At 34.6% G+C, this 16350-nt stretch overlaps 2 protein-coding genes across 3 annotated transcripts; one reads left to right on the top strand and one right to left on the bottom strand.

The window, feature by feature from the left end:
• The first annotated feature begins 1603 nt into the window (after positions 1-1603).
• LOC112512623 (THO complex subunit 4D-like) lies at positions 1604-6373 on the top strand. 2 transcript variants are annotated; one of them, XM_025118675.1, is made up of 7 exons: positions 1604-1884; positions 2570-2801; positions 3637-3780; positions 3875-3943; positions 4809-4993; positions 5071-5121; positions 6023-6373. In XM_025118675.1, the coding sequence occupies exons 2-7, from the start codon at positions 2613-2615 to the stop codon at positions 6174-6176; spliced, it is 792 nt and encodes a 263-aa protein (XP_024974443.1). In that variant the 5' UTR covers positions 1604-1884; positions 2570-2612; the 3' UTR covers positions 6177-6373. The 2 variants fall into 2 exon arrangements, with proteins under 2 accessions (XP_024974443.1, XP_024974444.1); XM_025118676.1 differs by having other exon boundaries at positions 1648-2801; positions 5221-6106.
• A 241-nt stretch (positions 6374-6614) lies between these two features.
• Positions 6615-10033, bottom strand: LOC112512621. The gene is made up of 5 exons (XM_025118674.1): positions 9169-10033; positions 8758-8816; positions 8559-8687; positions 7440-7575; positions 6615-7000 (listed from the first exon to the last, which is right to left on the bottom strand). The coding sequence occupies exons 1-5, from the start codon at positions 9865-9867 to the stop codon at positions 6671-6673; spliced, it is 1353 nt and encodes a 450-aa protein (XP_024974442.1). The 5' UTR covers positions 9868-10033; the 3' UTR covers positions 6615-6670.
• Between the last annotated feature and the right edge of the window lie 6317 nt (positions 10034-16350).

Here is a 16350-nt window from a genome sequence, read left to right as displayed (position 1 = left end):
TTAATTGCATCACGTCTAAGGGTTTGACGACATACTGGCTTGTATCGTGGTTGTAGTGGTTTTTGGATCAACTTCGTAAAGTAAGGGTTGTCGAAATGTCCAAAAGACAACCCGACTTGAATAACACATTATGTTATCATTTCTCAGTTCAACTTGACATCATAGGACCATGTTTGACCTTGAGTGTCAAGTATCGGTTGGCTTGAATCGCCCCCCGACCTTAAACCGGGCACGTTTTTTCGATGTGCCACCTTAAAGTAGAATGTCCTTCCTATGTAAGGAGAGCTTGGCATATTTTTCATGTGCATTTTTTCCCCATTCGTGAGGACCACCAAGTTGTATGAATTTCAAATCTCGGACTTTTGTCCGTGTTCGGGGAGAACTTGAGCAACTTGTTCATTTGATGCATCTTGTTGTTCACCGGTCATTTTGTAAGACAAAGAGAGAAAGAAATGAGAATTAAGAAGTGGAAGCGATAAACGAATACGAGTCGAAGTCACAAAATATAGCGAGAAACCGAGAATTGTGAACGTTTTTTTTGCGTTTGTAAGTTGGTATATACAAATTTCAACCATGACACTTATATGGAGTGTTTAGAAGGCAAAAACGACAAAAAAGGGTCACCAAACGGTCATAAAACGGCTATAAAACGGCTAGTATTTTTGAAAAATCGGGCCAGGCCGGGCCGGTCCATAACCGGTCCTAGTCGGTCTCGGTCCCTCAAAACACCCCAAAACATGAACCGGTCATGGTTCCAGTCCTATAACAGGTTCTTACCTGTCCTGGCCTGAGCCGGTCCTTTGTCGGTCCCGGTTCTGATCCTCCAATGATCCCGGATCAGGTCGGGCCGGTTTGACCATCACTAACAGCAACAGACAAAGTAGGGCGTGACGGCCCAACAAAGGCCCAAACGCGGTATTCGGTAATCGGTACTTGGTAACTAGAGGTGAGCAGCGGAAGAGGGTACCCGGCTATGGAACCGGAACCGATATGAGTGGTTTCGGTTCCTAAAATACGGAACCGATTGAGAATGGTTCCGGTTCTGGTTCTCAATTTTTCAGAACCGTTACCCGTCGGGTACCCGATATTTTTCAATAAAATAATAATAATTATTTTTGAACACCAAATTTACATTAGGTTTACATCTTGAAAGCACGCCGTCATCTTCATTCTTCATCTAAATTCTTCAKATAGAATGATTCATATTTTTTCAAATTGTGTGTTCACTTGGATTCATAGTATGTAATCGTTAAACTTTAAACATTTACTATTATAGTATGTAATTGTTAAAATTTGAACATTTTCTATTAGTCTATTATGATTTGTAATCGTTAAACAATATTTGTAACCATTATTCTGTATAATTTGTATTCTTACTTAGTTATTTAGTGTTTTGGCAATGTTTTATTTTTTATTTCTAAATAACAAAATTTTAATATTTTAGGAAGCGGGTACCCGAAACCAAAACCGGTTCCCAACAGTTCCGATTCCAGTTTCAAAAATTTAAGAACCGTTCTAACCGGTTTGGGTTCCGGTTCCGATAAAAAGACGGGTACCGCCTATGCTCACCCCTGTCGGTAACTCGGTACCTTCACCGTCCGCTACCCAAATTTCTTCGTCAAAAGATCTTTCCCCAAATCAAAATCAAAATCAAAATCAAAAGTTCTCTCTTCTCCTCTTTGAAACCCTAATTCTATTCCTCAAAACGTATCTCTCCGATCTCTATTCACAATCATCATACGATCTATGCCCCTTTCTTCCATACTTGTAGTCTTTTTCTCCCTCTAACCTCTCTCTTCGTCTGCTTACGATTTCTGCAATCGGTTCTTCGTCGCAGATCGTACCGAAAATTCAGAGATTTGTTTAACACCTGCTGTATTTCAGGTAAGTTTTTTTCGCTTGTTCATTTATTTATACATACAGAATCATAGACGCAGAGCAGTATGCGCATCGGATCGATTGATCTGTATGTGATTCGTTGCGGGGTATGGACATTTGAAAATAGGTTGATTCTTTTTACGTGTGACCGTAGTTCAATATATCAATCATCTTTGAAGTACTGCCTATTTAACTAAATCGGTCAATCGTGTTATGGTTATATCGTTTCTTCTAATTAACCTAGATATAGTTATATTATTTGACTATGTAAACCTGGGATTTGGGATCTTCCTTTTGTTATACGGGTCACTAAATCGGTCAATCGTGTTATGGTTATATCGTTTCTTCTAATTAACCTAGATATAGTTATATTATTTGACTATGTAAACCTGGGATTTGGGATCTTTCTTTTGTTATACGGGTCACTAACAGTCGATAGGATCTGTCTTTTGCCGTACGACCACAGTAATATATGTAATAGCCTATTAAACCTTCTAGAACTTGGGTACATGGAACTTTATCTAAGCTTTTATCGCATGCTGAAAATATAACCGTCTGTAGGTAGTGCCTCTTTCCAAGAAAGTTATATTTGATTGATTAAATTACTCAATTGCATGTTATGGAACTACTTTACATGCATATGATTGAGAACAGACGTTGGTTTTTGACAAGTCTTTTTCTATTTTGACAGGAATTTTTGTTTCTGAAAACAAAGTTGCAGAGTCTACTTTGCAATGGCATCTTTGGATATGTCCCTTGATGATAGGATAAAAAGCAGGCGCACTACTGATAGAGGTAGAGGGCGAGGTAAGGCCCGTAGGCGAGGACAAGGAGGGTCATTTGGTACCGGAAGACCCACAGGGCCACCTCGCAAAGGTCCCCTCAGGGTGAATGCTCGTCCATCAGCTTATACTATTGCCAAGGCAAGCCCACAATTATGGATTTCTTATTCATTTGATTGAGAATCTGATTTGAAACACAAACTTCAGGACGCCATAACATCTCTTTTTCAAATTCACACTTGAGGGGTATTTGACAGTATAGTGTTCATGGAGAAGTTCATTTTGGCTCCACCACAAAAGAATTGCCATCTTATGATGTTCATGGATCCTGATTATGAGTTGTTCTCAGGATTTTACGACGAATTACTTGATGATTTCGGATATTCTATGGTGGCTTCTTAAGTTATAGTGCTACATCCTAGCATGTCATGTAAAGGGGCTTCACTACTTCCAATTACAAAACGATTGAGTTCTCAACAGTTAATCATCTCCTAAGAAATCAAGGGCTATCCATACCCATCTCTGATCATAACTATTTAGTCGTGGTCGCTTTAATTTTGTGATTACTGGTTGGAAGTGGAGTTCATGATGCATTATATTGCTATATTTGGAATCCCTCTTGGGTGAGATTTTCAGTTACTGTCCTAGTTCATGGCGTTTTTTGCAAAGGAGATTCCTTCATTGAACTGCAGAACTGGAGCTCTCTCCTGTACAATAGCACACGTTTTTATGCAGTGGGTTTAGTCTTCAACTCCCAACCATCCTTACTCGTAGCTTGATTTATGTCAGTGTCAAGATACGTCATCTTTTCAATATTTGCATCTCCAGATTCATTCCTTAATTTGAAATCGCTATGGATAGTTCCTGATACCATGAAATTGATTAGCTCATGAAGAATGGTGAATTTCTTATTTTATGGTATTATGCTGACATGTATTTGTACCCACCTGGATCTTTTTTGGTATGCTCGCACCAGTCTTTTCGCAGACCCAAGAATTTGCCATGGCAGCGTGACTTGTTGGAAGAAAGCCTAAAAGCAGCAGGTCTACCAGGACTGGACAATGGTGCAAAATTATATGTTTCCAACTTGGACATAGGAGTCACAAACGAAGATATAAGGGTACAACTTCAGCAATGTGTTTTTATATGGATTTTATGTTCCCCATTCTAGCGAGCTTTTCATGAAGTTACTTGGCAATTGATTTGGAGCTCAGGAACTGTTTTCTGAGATTGGGGAGCTGAAAAGATATGCAATTCATTATGACAAAAGTGGACGTCCAAATGTAAGTAACTCAGGTCTCAAATTCTTTGTATTAATTAGATGTTTGATTATTGGATCTGGTTGTCATGAGTTGGACTCTGGTCGTAACATAATTGACAAAACTAAGATGTGCTTCCACAAGTAAAGGGGGTTCGAATAGAGATTTGTTGTGCTCTAAAAGTTGTGCTATTCTTTTCTTGACATATATATACTCAGGGTGTTGTCTCTTTTATTGCATCAGATTTCTTGTCCTCAATTTAGATTTAGAAGTTGATGAGACAGAAAAAGTTTGGTTGTTTGCTTCTCTCCATATACAAGTGTCATGCTTGGTAAAAGATTTATATTATAGATGACAGATGCAACTTCAAAAAGTCCTAGCTGTAAAATACAAGCTTCTTTTAATTGTTTTCTTCTTTGTAAGTTGTTTTGGAATTTGTACTTTGGGAAATTTATGTTTTATGTGAAATACACCAGTAGTTGGAAAATATAAGCTCTGAAGTCCAGGATCAATTACTTTTGAGTTCATAGTTTTGTTATGATTTCACATCTCTTTTGAATGCCATTTGATGTTTCCGATCCGTTTTCACCAACATTTTATTAAGTCAGGCTCAACTAAGATACTGTTATTCAAATATACACATGGTTTGTCAGTTTTAACAGCCTAGTTCATGACTGCTAAGATGCATGTCTTCTTTGCATTTATGCCACCCTGTCTTTCTAGCCACCATGATGGGGTTGGCGCTGGGATGTAGTTATATCGGTCACACCTTGATAGTCGTCGTTCAATATGCTCCAACACCCCGTCTCCCGTTAATGCAATAATAGCATGCACTGGAATTGTATATGGAGATTGTATGGTAGTTGTGACATTTTCTTCACTCATGCAGGGAACAGCTGAAGTAATGTTTGCTCGAAGAAGTGATGCTTTTCAAGCGCTCAATCGTTACAATAATGTACAATTGGATGGGAAGCCAATGAAGATTGAGATTGTAGGCTCCAAGTCTGAGGTTCCGCTTTCACCTCGTGTGAATGTGGTTGGAGGAGTAAATGGACATAGGACAGTTGTGATGATGTATGCTATCTTGTTCATACAAACTAATGTTGTACTGTGTCATTGAAGTCCTGCTCAATAATGCTTTCTTTTTGCAGGCCGGGAGGGGGTCGTGGAAGAGGAGCAGCTGCATTTAATCGTGCATCTGGGTAGGTGCTTTTTGACTTGTGGAAAGCTTATTTTGTTTTTTCTACCAAGAACTTGTTAATCCCCTTCTTGGTCGTGTCTTACCTCTTGATCTCTCTTAGTTAGAGGTGATCGTTGTTCAACGGGTTTAATATAGCAAAACCAAGGTACTTCCCTGGCTAACGAGTTGGGCTTGCCCTAATCCCTTTAATCTCTTCAGAGGAATCTATTGACTTCCCATTTTTGTGCATGTCACTTTGATCATCACAAACACTAAACTCACACTTTAACTTTATATAAAAAGGTAATGACGGATGTTGTGCTAGATAATGTGTAGGATTGGTTCTGAAACATATCCTTGCATAAAGTCATTGTTGGGGCACTGTAGGCGATTGTTTGGGCATCTAGTACCCTCTTTTCTTTTGTTTTGTGTGATTTCTTCAATCAATAGGGGCAAAGTGCATCAAATTAAAACAAAGTTTTGGTGTAGTTTCTGTTTAGTGTAACAAAGTATAAATTTTTTCTATTTTATATCAATTTTGATAGGTAATCTGCAGATTTTGTAACAATTGATGATGTGGATGCTAATTACGAAATGTTAATAGCAAAGGGGATGATAAACTTGGCATTCATGTCATCAAATGTTAAAAGATTGGTAAAAATGGGTGCAAAATAGCAAGTGCTGAAAACATGGGGTTCACCGTATTTCAGGATTTATCAAGTTGTTATTTTCAATCATAGAGCTGAAAACATGGGGTTCACTGTATTTCAGGATTTATCAAGTTGTTATTTTCAATCATAGAGCTTGTTTATGGAAAATAGATTCTTTAATCTTTCTGGACCGTTTACCTGTGAGATTTACTGATTGGTTTGAAATGGTTTGTGCACATTCTTACAATCTTGGTATTGGTTTATGTGTTGTAGTCAGAGAAGCCGTGGTGGTACAGTAAATGGACGTGGTGGACGTGGACGTGGACGTGGTGGTCGTGGGCGTGGTCGAGGACGGAAGGCGGCAGTTGACAAGTCTGCTGATGAACTTGACAAGGAACTGGAGAACTACCATGCCATGCAGACTTGATGTTGTTCAGAAGCAGAAGTAGATTTACGTTGTACAAACAGCTTCAGCAAGTTAAAAAAAGAATCCTGTAACGCTTGCAAAATGGTTGCTCTGCTTATTTCATCTTTTTGTATTTCGATTTAAGTAGGGTTTCTTATTTTTAGTCATATGCATGAATTTTGTATCTGTAGTGAAATTTACTTGTAAGTTGACCAAAACGCCCCTCTTGTGAGTAGAGAACCAAAACGAAACCATCTCTAAATAAATGAAATAATTCTTCTAGTAATGAAAAACCAAACCCATTTACGAAATCAACTCTTATTTTTAGTATATATTAATTAGTAATTCATAAAATTAAAAAATAATTTGACAAAGAAAGATCTGTGTATATTATAGGTTCCTTCATGTATCTGCACTTTTATACAACGGGTGAATAAACCCTATCAACCAAAAAAATAATCAAATGGGTGACTCGACAAGAATGGATTTCACAAAACGTAGTTTTCAATTACATGTTAGCATGAATCAGCTTCTCTTGTTATTAGCTTACCCGATTCAGTCCTTTCGAGCAATCTGTCTACCAAAAAGTTCCAATTAGTTTTCCCAGGTTTTGATATCGTATCTCCACTTTGATGCTCCGCATCCAACTTGTCGGCTGTTGATTCTTCTTCATCGATGGATTCTCGAGGTTCGTTTTCATCGGTGGTCTTCACGGCATGCGGTATGTTGAGGCTCACGGCTCTTTCTAAAGCGTCCTTGTGTTCTTTCTCGATCGATTGCAACCGATCGAATTTTTGTACCTTTGGTGCCATCATAATACTTTCTGGATCCTTTTCCTTCAGTAACTGCATGCAATTTTCATATGATATTTTGACCATAAGTCAAATCTCATGAGAGCATCTCAAGCTTGAAAATTTGTCGATTGACAACCATAAGCCAACTCTTATTCTTTTTTATGGAAAAGTCTTGTTTGGTTAGTCACTTCAAGTAGCGTTTCATTAAATCATTTAAGCTGCAAGGTTCTTTCTGCACTTTTTCCAAACATGCCCCTTGCATTTTTTCAATACATTTAATAAACATATCTTTTTAGATCATTTTACATTATCATCTAGCTTGTCAGTTAATTTGCCGATTGGGACTAGTTTATCAGCTAGATTATCAACTAAAAGTAACCAACAACTAGCTATTTTCAGAAGACCGATGGCTATTTTGCAAGCATAAAGACGGGTATGATCGTTAAAACGTTCAGTTAATAACTATTCTAATGGGAAATAACAAACTTACGTTTAAAGCCTTCTCCGCTTCTCTGTGAATCCAGATGATTGCATGATCGGCTGTAGCATGCGACGATAGAACAATATGTTCAAATCTACCATCAACAGGAATTGCAGTTCTGACCTCCGGAGGGTATCTCCCACATCTGTTTACAGTCATCTCAAGTTTGGTCAGGGGCACAACCGACAATTACACACCAACATGATTTGACATTTTCCTTGGGTTTGTTGGTTGAATGACGTTCTGAAAATTTTCTTTTAAATCCATGACCTTCAGACACACTTTTTAGAATGCTATTTCCGTACAACAGAATGCCGCTTCAATACACCAGACTACCACTAAACTTGTCGAAAGGTTATGTTGTTAATAAACATCTCATTTTTTTTATTAACCTGGATATCCAACCCGCTATACGAGCCGACTAATCCCAGGGCGACCACCTGCTTTGCAGATAGCTCGGAGTCACCGCATTTGAACCTCTGTGGCCACCAGGGGATTTTTATTTCTCCTTGGATTTGAACCTGAGACCTCCAGGTACTTTTGACTTTTGGGTCAAGCTCAAACCAATCAGACATCACCCTTGTGGTTATAAACATCTCATTTAAGGTCAATGGCCTAAAATCCTAGTTTCCTTCTACCAGAAGAACACGTGAAGTGAAGTGCAGTTTCATCTAACCATCTCTTACAATGTCATATTATAGTCAATCTCGACACCTAGAGACGTCTTACATATGTCACGTCTTATTTTACCCTTGAGTGGTAAAAACGAGAAAAACGTTTCGACAATTTTTTCTAAGCACATGATCATCTGACAGATTCACTAACGTCCCTGCCTGACAGAAAAATGCCTCAAAATCCATCAAAAGGTCGTAAAAATAATATGTGAGATGCTTATTCTCCTAAATAACCCTTATGAAACTACCAAAAGAATGAAATACTAAAAATCCCTCAAGAAATCAAATATGTGATAGGATCTTCTGGTTAAGACCTTAACTCAATGATGTTCATCTAACCTGCCTCTGGGATTAAAAGGCCTGCCTATGGTGGCCCCGTAAAATCTTGATTCAGGATCGATATACAGCAGTAACTGTAAGTGAAGGATAGATGACTAGTGTTGGTGAGGATTACCTGCAGAACTTTCTCTCAACGATATGGTAGATTCGGCCAGGTGCATATAATCTTCGTGGATCTCGTAGCTTCCGACCTTCGGGTACGAAAGTGTCCCTCAAGCAAACCAAAAAGATCAAGCAGGGCAAGCTGTGGAAAGCATCAAGGCCCGGTTAATCGTCATAATCCACTTCCCAAAATGGTAATTTCAACAACTTACCAGAAAATCGATGTGAATATGTCTTCCAATGGGGTGGGTGTTCTTGGTAAGAAATCATCCTGTACCCAAATGGTTATATTAAGATCACAATGCTAAATTGCATCAAGAAACTGAAATCTTGATTCTAGTATGCAAAGTGCCCTTTCCTCATGATTTTGGCTGATGGGTACCTCAAAGAATCGAGCAGATGTTTCCACGAAGAACTCGACTTGCGCAAATTTGTGCAAAAAGAAAGGACAAAACTTGCTCAATTCTTTTTAGTTGGAAAAGAACATAAGAACACACAAGTTTTGAAGCAATGCCAACAAATTTCCATCTCTAATTAACAAGGATTTGATGCAAAATGATACGAAGAAGATATACATACCGATTTAGATTTCAAATCATAACTAGTGGTGTAATAAGTGGTACCTGCAACACAACTGAATAAATGACATCGGCATACTTGACTGCCAAATTGAGCGACATACACCTCGCCGGAGCAAGAGCAAAACACCTCACCATCTCCCGCCGGATCCCACCAAGCATATCCCTATGATTCACCACGATCACCGTCATCAATGCCGCCACACCTGACCCAAGTGAATGACCCACGAACACCATCTTGTAGCACGACCCATTCTCCACCCATAATCGTTTCAGATTCTCCGATTCCTGATTCAACAACCAAACCGCCGATTTCAATAGCCCATGATGAACATATCCACCGTCAAACATCTGCATCCCTAATCGATTGTTCAATAACAGCTTGTAATCGCTTTCTTTCTTCAAATTCAATCCTCTGATAGCTAGTACGATCTCACGGCGAGTGTGGTCGAGGTAAATCAGGTGAGGCGGCGCCTGGCCGAGGGTTTGCTGGTAGGTAACTCGTTTAACGACGTAATCGGGGTTTAATCGGTATCCACCAAGTGGTGGGAATTTGGGTTTGTGGAGATCTTCCTCGTATACGGCAAGGATGATGCGGCAGAGGTGTGGGACGGATTCGAACTCTTCGGCGGTGGCAGTTGGCCAAGAAGCACTGTCGTCACCGCCGATATAAGTACACCGCTTCCAAGCCCATCGGAGACAACCCAGAGCTAAAAACCACTCAACTCCACAACACACAGACATGTAATTTGTTCTGTGACTTTGTGTTAGAAAACCCACAAAAATGGCGGATGATTCTTATAATTTAGTGGAGAGAATGAAGTGGGGCAAAGGTCACATGAAATGGTAGCTGGCAGGATGGAGTTGAGGAGGAAGAAAGGGATTATTACAGAGAATGCGTGGTGTTAGAAATGGAGATTTCACGTTCACGTGGTTGCCTATGCATTAACGGCTTGTACGGTATCTTCTACCTTGGCCTTTTTCTTCTTCTTCTTCTTTTTCTTTTCTTCCCTTCTTTTTTATAATTGAAGAGAATAAAAGTATGATGAAATAGGGAAGGAAACCTACTGAGACAAGTAAATGTTGAAAGTGAAGTGATGGTGGATTCCATATAAGAAAATATATTTATCAAAACAAAACTATAGTTAAGGTTGCGTTTATGTGATACTACTCTGTTTTCGTAATATCACTTTCTTATACTAGAAACTTTACAAAAAAATACTGTAAACGTAAAAAAAATTGAACCTTCACAGCAAAAACATTATGAATGTACGTTTCGCTATGAAGTTTCAACTGTAAAAAAATGGTCCCGGATAATCTCAAATCACTATATTTGTGGATCTATTTGTTATCTAGTTCATTAATATGTTGAAAGATATGTGGTAAATAAAGGATTTAATGTGAGTCCATTTTTATGTGAAAAATGAGTTAAAAATGATATTGTATTTTAGTAATAATGAATTATTTAGGTAAACTTAAACTTTTAGTTAAAAATAATAGTCCGAATTTAAAAATAGTCTAAAAGATATTTATATTTTTAGACCACTCCAAAACATCGATACTAAATCTTACACTGAATACCACATATGAGACTAGAACACTTCAACGGTACACTAAATATTACATCAAATTTGATGTAATGAATAGTAGTACATTGAATTTAGTATAACAATATCCATTTATACCAAATTTTTACCAATGAGAAAAGATAGATATATATATATATATATATATATATATATGATTTACTTCACGGGTGAGGTCTTTGGTTCAAGTTCAGGATGGCCCAGCTTATATATATATACACATAAATCATACACCAATGACCCATTCTTAACCAATCAAAGTAGCACATAAATCAGAAAGAAAAAAAGAACATATTGCAATCACTGGTGGTACGTGGGAAAAATTGAGAGTCAGGAGAGGATCAAGAGTAGCCAGTTACTGTGGTTAATTGTCAAAACGAGAGAATGAAGTGGGTCAATCATTGGCGATACGTGGGAAAAATGAGAAAATGAAGAGGATCAACTGTTGTTGGTGCATCGATTTGAGAGAATGAAGAAGCGAGAAATGGAGGGGCAATGTGGGAAAAAACTGTGATCTAAATGGTTTGGAGGATGAATTGTTGGTCAGACGAATCAAACTAATTGAGCCATTTTAGACCTGTTAAATTTTTTTATCAAACAAGATTATGTCTAATAAAATCATCTATTAAACAAACGTACCCTAAGATCTGATGTAGTCTTATTGGTTACCAAAACTTTAAAGATGTGATGTAAAACTGATATTATCTATTGAAGATGTCTTTATAGATTACTTTATTATAAAGATTGGATCACTACTTTAATAATAATTTTATAAAGAAATATTACAATAAAAATAGTATCCCTTTGATATTATAATTTAGTTAGCAAACTTTAAAAATGGGTTTTAATTGATTGTTTTAAATAATTATGATTAAAAAGACAAACTTGTAATATATATATATATATATATATATATATATATATATATATAGACCTAATCAAATAAGAACTAATTAGTTCGTGGTAACTGTGAGGTCTAATATAAGCCAATCATTTTATTATATTAATTGTATTACCTTAATTAAGAAAAAAAATGTATTGGTAATTTTATTAATATTTTTCTTAACGTTTATCAATCAAAGAGATTGATATTGTTTCTTTATTAATCAAACAAATTATGGAAGTTTCTTTCTATGAAGTTACAATTGAGAAAATAAATATATAACTAGTTGTGTACCCGCGCAATGCGGTGAGAGCCATGAATTTTACAATTTTGAAGTTCCACTGGTTTTATAAAATAAGATTTAACGATGATATATGCTACACTTGGTCTTTACATATTAATACAATTTGAATAAATAAGAGTTATGGTTCTAATTACAGACTATCGATGAAAAAAGTTGTATGACAATTTAAAATCCAACCTATTTAAACGACTCCACAAATGTGTTCGATTTACACCAAGAGCAAAGAAGCAAGAAACTTGAGTTTTAAGATAAACACTCAAAACCAATAAAGAAAACTACAAATTTGACAGATCATAAGCCATGAAAAGACCAAAAAGATGGGTTTTAGAATGAAATTTCAACTGCTTACCCTCTTTCTTGTCCAGAAACTCAGATTAAGGTTGAATTAATATATGTATTTATATATTTCAAAAAAACCCAAGAACATATTAATTAAGAACATATTATACAGTGCAATTTGGACAGCCTAACCCCAAAATATATAGTATATATATAAACAAATAACTATAAAAGTATAAATCGTAAATATTAAAAATATTTTTTCACAGTATATATAATATATAATAATATAATTAAGTAAAAAACTATTCAATATTAGACTCATTTCGAAGGTATTAACGAGACGATTATAATGGTGTAACTTGTTAAAATAAAAATGTATTTTTTAAACATGCTTTAATTGATATACAATTATGTATATTAATTTAATAAATGTTTAAAATGAAACATTTAAAAGTAAAAGACGAAAAGTAAATTAATTAACTAATTATARGGRTATAAAGTGTAAATTTAAAATTATAATTTAAAAAAAATTGGGTTGWGRGRGGKGRGKGKRKRKGRGGGKKTGGGTGTATATGAGGAGAAGAGGGGGTGAAAAAGTGATATAAAGGGTATCTTTGTCATTTAGTATTTTAAGACTTTAAGACTTTTGTTAAATTTGTTTTATAAGATAGTATAGATTTCTTAATGTTAAAAGTTGTTGGGCATCGCTGTGGTAACATTGTGGTATCACAATTGTATTCATCAACCAGATTTAGTATTATAGTGTGTATCACAATATATTTTCGTCGTTATAGGAAGTGTATCACAATATATTTTTGTTGTTTTACGAAGTATAACACAATATATCAGATAATGTTTTCTTTACCAAGTGTATCACACTGTGTTTTTTTTGTTTTTTTATGAAACATATCATAGTATGCATTATATGTTAATATGGTGTTTGTTGGAGAAATGAGGTGTTTGAGGGAGAGAGTTGAGAGGAGAGAGAAGGGAGGAAAGGACGAGGGAGGAAAAATCTAGAATGATTAAAATGTTCGTAATTAATATTTAAATTAAAGTTACTAAAATTATTAATTTCCTGATTTAATCTTTAATTTGTGGTTGACATTGGATCTCACGATTACCATAAACGAATCAGTTTTTCCTTGAATGAGCCTATATATATATATATATATATATATATATATATATATATATATATATATATATATATATATATTTCAAAATATAATACATTAAATACAAAAAATTTAAACATATAATGCTGTAATAAAAAAGTAAAATAATCTTACTATAATTTCAAAATTAAAATTTTGCATCATTTTGGACATTTTTACCCTTTTTTTAATGTGTTTTAATAATACGAACATACAAAATGCTCCTTTTTGGACCAATTATTTCAATATTTTATTTAATATTAATATGACATGACGATAATAAAAACAAAATTTATGAAATAAAAAATCCAAAAATAGAAACAAGTGTCAAGAAAACAACGAGTGACTAACCAAAAATTAGTGAAGTAGATAAAATATTGTTTTATTTTTTGGTTTAGTTTATATTTAAATAAAATATTCATTAAAATATATTTATGTTTTTATATTGAATTAATTAATCGTTAGGAAATATTATAAATATTTAATATTACTAAAAAGGTAATTGCACAATACAACGAGATACGTCTTATTTTAATATTTCATTTTATTTTTTATCTCAATTGATATTATAATATGGTCTTATGTGATTTTGAAAAGACGATGTTTTTATTTTTGAATAAAATATATATTTGAAGATATCATAAAAATTTGATAAAAATATATCAATATTAGTATCAAATTAACTATTTAAAATTCATCATTTTTTGTGTAATTTTTTAATTATAATTTAATTTACGTTCAATAACGAAGTAATTTATATTTGGTTTAATAATATGATTTTCTTATAAAGATAATNATTTTCTTATAAAGATAATAATTAATTATTTTATTAGAATTCGATAATTATTCTAATTATACTTAAATTTTGTATATTTTAAAATGAGATGTTCATTCTCTATTTGATTATGTTTATCCGCAGTTAGTTACACAAATTCAAACATAGAGTTTTAATAAGTTGTATTTATGCATAGTTTATTTGTAAACTTGAATTTTAAGTAATATGCATCAATATACAGTATTTTATGCATAACAAATGGTTTTTAAGAGTTTTTATTAATTAAATACTTTATAATATAATATAGTATAGATTTATGTTAGAGCATGTATTATAAAAATAAAATAAAAATGACTTGATTCTTATTTGGTATTATAGTTGTTTCCCAATCGATATAATAAACCTTTAATTCCTCTTCGATTATAGATATTTTGGACCATAATTTATTAATTATATAATATTCGATGAGGTAAATACAAAATTTATCAATTATATTGTAAAATTAATTACGTTAATGGCCAAATTATATTACTTTTTTGATTAAAAATCTCTTTTATCCTATCTGTTTGACGATCCTTTGATAGCTACCGTTGTAGCTGTTCACTGTTTGTTGCTAGTAAAGTTTCAATCTTTCCTTTTCCGGTCACTCTCATAGCTCTCTCCTTCCAAGTAGCGATTTTAGGGTTTTTTTTTTTTACGCTTTGTCTATAAGTTTAAAATGTCGAATTGATAATAGGCAAAGACGAGCCCAACCTTGTTGAAAAGGTCAATGATTAAAAATTCACCAAAATTATATATTATTAGAAGAGATAGATGGATGATAGCAACAATGATGGAGATGATGATTGGTACAAAGAGAGAATATCTCTCTGTTTCATTGAAGAAAAGCATGAACTAAAATACAGAGAATACATACATAACTTGACTATACATAATTGATAAAACGAGTCCCTGAAGTATGTACAACATTATAAATATGACTAACGACCAAGTTGAATTTGGAAAGAAGAGAAGTGAAGCACCCTGGATGATAAGCTTTAGTAAATATATCAGTCATCTGATCAATAGAGGAGATAGACTGATATTGCACAACGTTATAGACAACATGTTGATGAACGAAATGACAATCAATCTGGATATGTTTGGTACATTCATGAAGCACATAATTATGAGCAATTTGTATCAACATTTCTATTATCACACCATAGAGTTGTCGGTGAAAGATGAGAAACTGCCATATCAAATAAAATTCATCAAAGCCATACTAGTCCTTGAGTAGTATCAACAAGAGCATGACACTCAAACTCGGTACTAGAAGATGAGGTGAGAGATTGTTTCTTTCTGGACCAAGAGATAAGGAAGTCCCCAAGGAAGAAGCAATAACCGGTAGTCAAACGACGATCAATAATATCCCCATCCCAATCAACATCAAAGAAAGCACAAAGTTCAAGAAATGATGAAAAGGAGAAATATAGATCATGGGACATCGTACCTTTAATGTAGAGCAAGATTCGTAAAGCTACAACATAGTAAGACGTTTGAGGAGAGGCCATAAACTAACTGGCAATATGAACAAGAAAGGCAATATCCGGACGAGTGACCATCAAATACACCAATATACCACTAGTTATCAATAGCATTTAGGGTCAAGAAGAGGAGATCCATCACCCCAATGTAACTAGGAAATTGGGTTCTACCAGTATAGATGCAAATTTGTTGTCAGTCAGACAAACATGAGAGATAAGATCTGAAGCTCATTTGGCTTGATCCATCATCTTGTGTAAGAACCTCAAGGTCGTAAACCCAAATTCTTCATTTCAAAATGTTGGATGAGATATTCTTCCAATTTGATAATATCCAGTGTGTCACTACCTATGATGATCATATCATCAACATACAAAAGGAGAAGAATGGTGCCACCAATTATGGTTCTTATGAAGAGACCTGAACCATAGTTCCTGGCGGTAAAACCAAGGACAAAATAGTGGTGTTGAATTACTCAAACCAAGATCTAGGTGCCTGCTTGAGACCATAGAGAGCCTTTTGTAGAAGACAAACATGGTTGGGTGGATGCAAGACCCTTGGAGGAGGTTTCATATAAACTTCCTGATAACTATCATTTTTTTGAATTATTTCTTTTTTATTTCCTTCATTTTCGCATCTATTAAATACCTAATTTACTTGTTTTTGCCCGATATTTATAATTTTTTTAAAAAGATGATGAAACACAAAGGAAGAAA

Source organism: Cynara cardunculus (genome assembly GCF_001531365.2).
Source record: "Cynara cardunculus var. scolymus isolate 2C chromosome LG 5, CcrdV1, whole genome shotgun sequence".
Classification (NCBI taxonomy): domain Eukaryota; kingdom Viridiplantae; phylum Streptophyta; class Magnoliopsida; order Asterales; family Asteraceae; genus Cynara; species Cynara cardunculus.
Note: the sequence above shows the minus strand (reverse complement) of the source record. Positions and strands in the feature narration are given on the sequence as shown.

Excerpts from the sequence above, each read along its gene's own strand:
- LOC112512623 (XM_025118675.1), top strand. The coding sequence starts at position 2,613 with ATGGCATCTTTGGATATGTCCCTTGATGATAGGATAAAAAGCAGGCGC. Across the intron at positions 3,944-4,808 it reads ACAAAAGTGGACGTCCAAAT|GGAACAGCTGAAGTAATGTT; the intron begins GTAAGTAACTCA and ends TCACTCATGCAG. Across the intron at positions 5,122-6,022 it reads GCATTTAATCGTGCATCTGG|TCAGAGAAGCCGTGGTGGTA; the intron begins GTAGGTGCTTTT and ends TATGTGTTGTAG.
- LOC112512621 (XM_025118674.1), bottom strand. The coding sequence starts at position 9,867 with ATGTCTGTGTGTTGTGGAGTTGAGTGGTTTTTAGCTCTGGGTTGTCTC. Across the intron at positions 8,817-9,168 it reads TTTATTCAGTTGTGTTGCAG|GATGATTTCTTACCAAGAAC; the intron begins GTACCACTTATT and ends ATTTGGGTACAG. Across the intron at positions 7,001-7,439 it reads AAGCGGAGAAGGCTTTAAAC|TTACTGAAGGAAAAGGATCC; the intron begins GTAAGTTTGTTA and ends AATTGCATGCAG.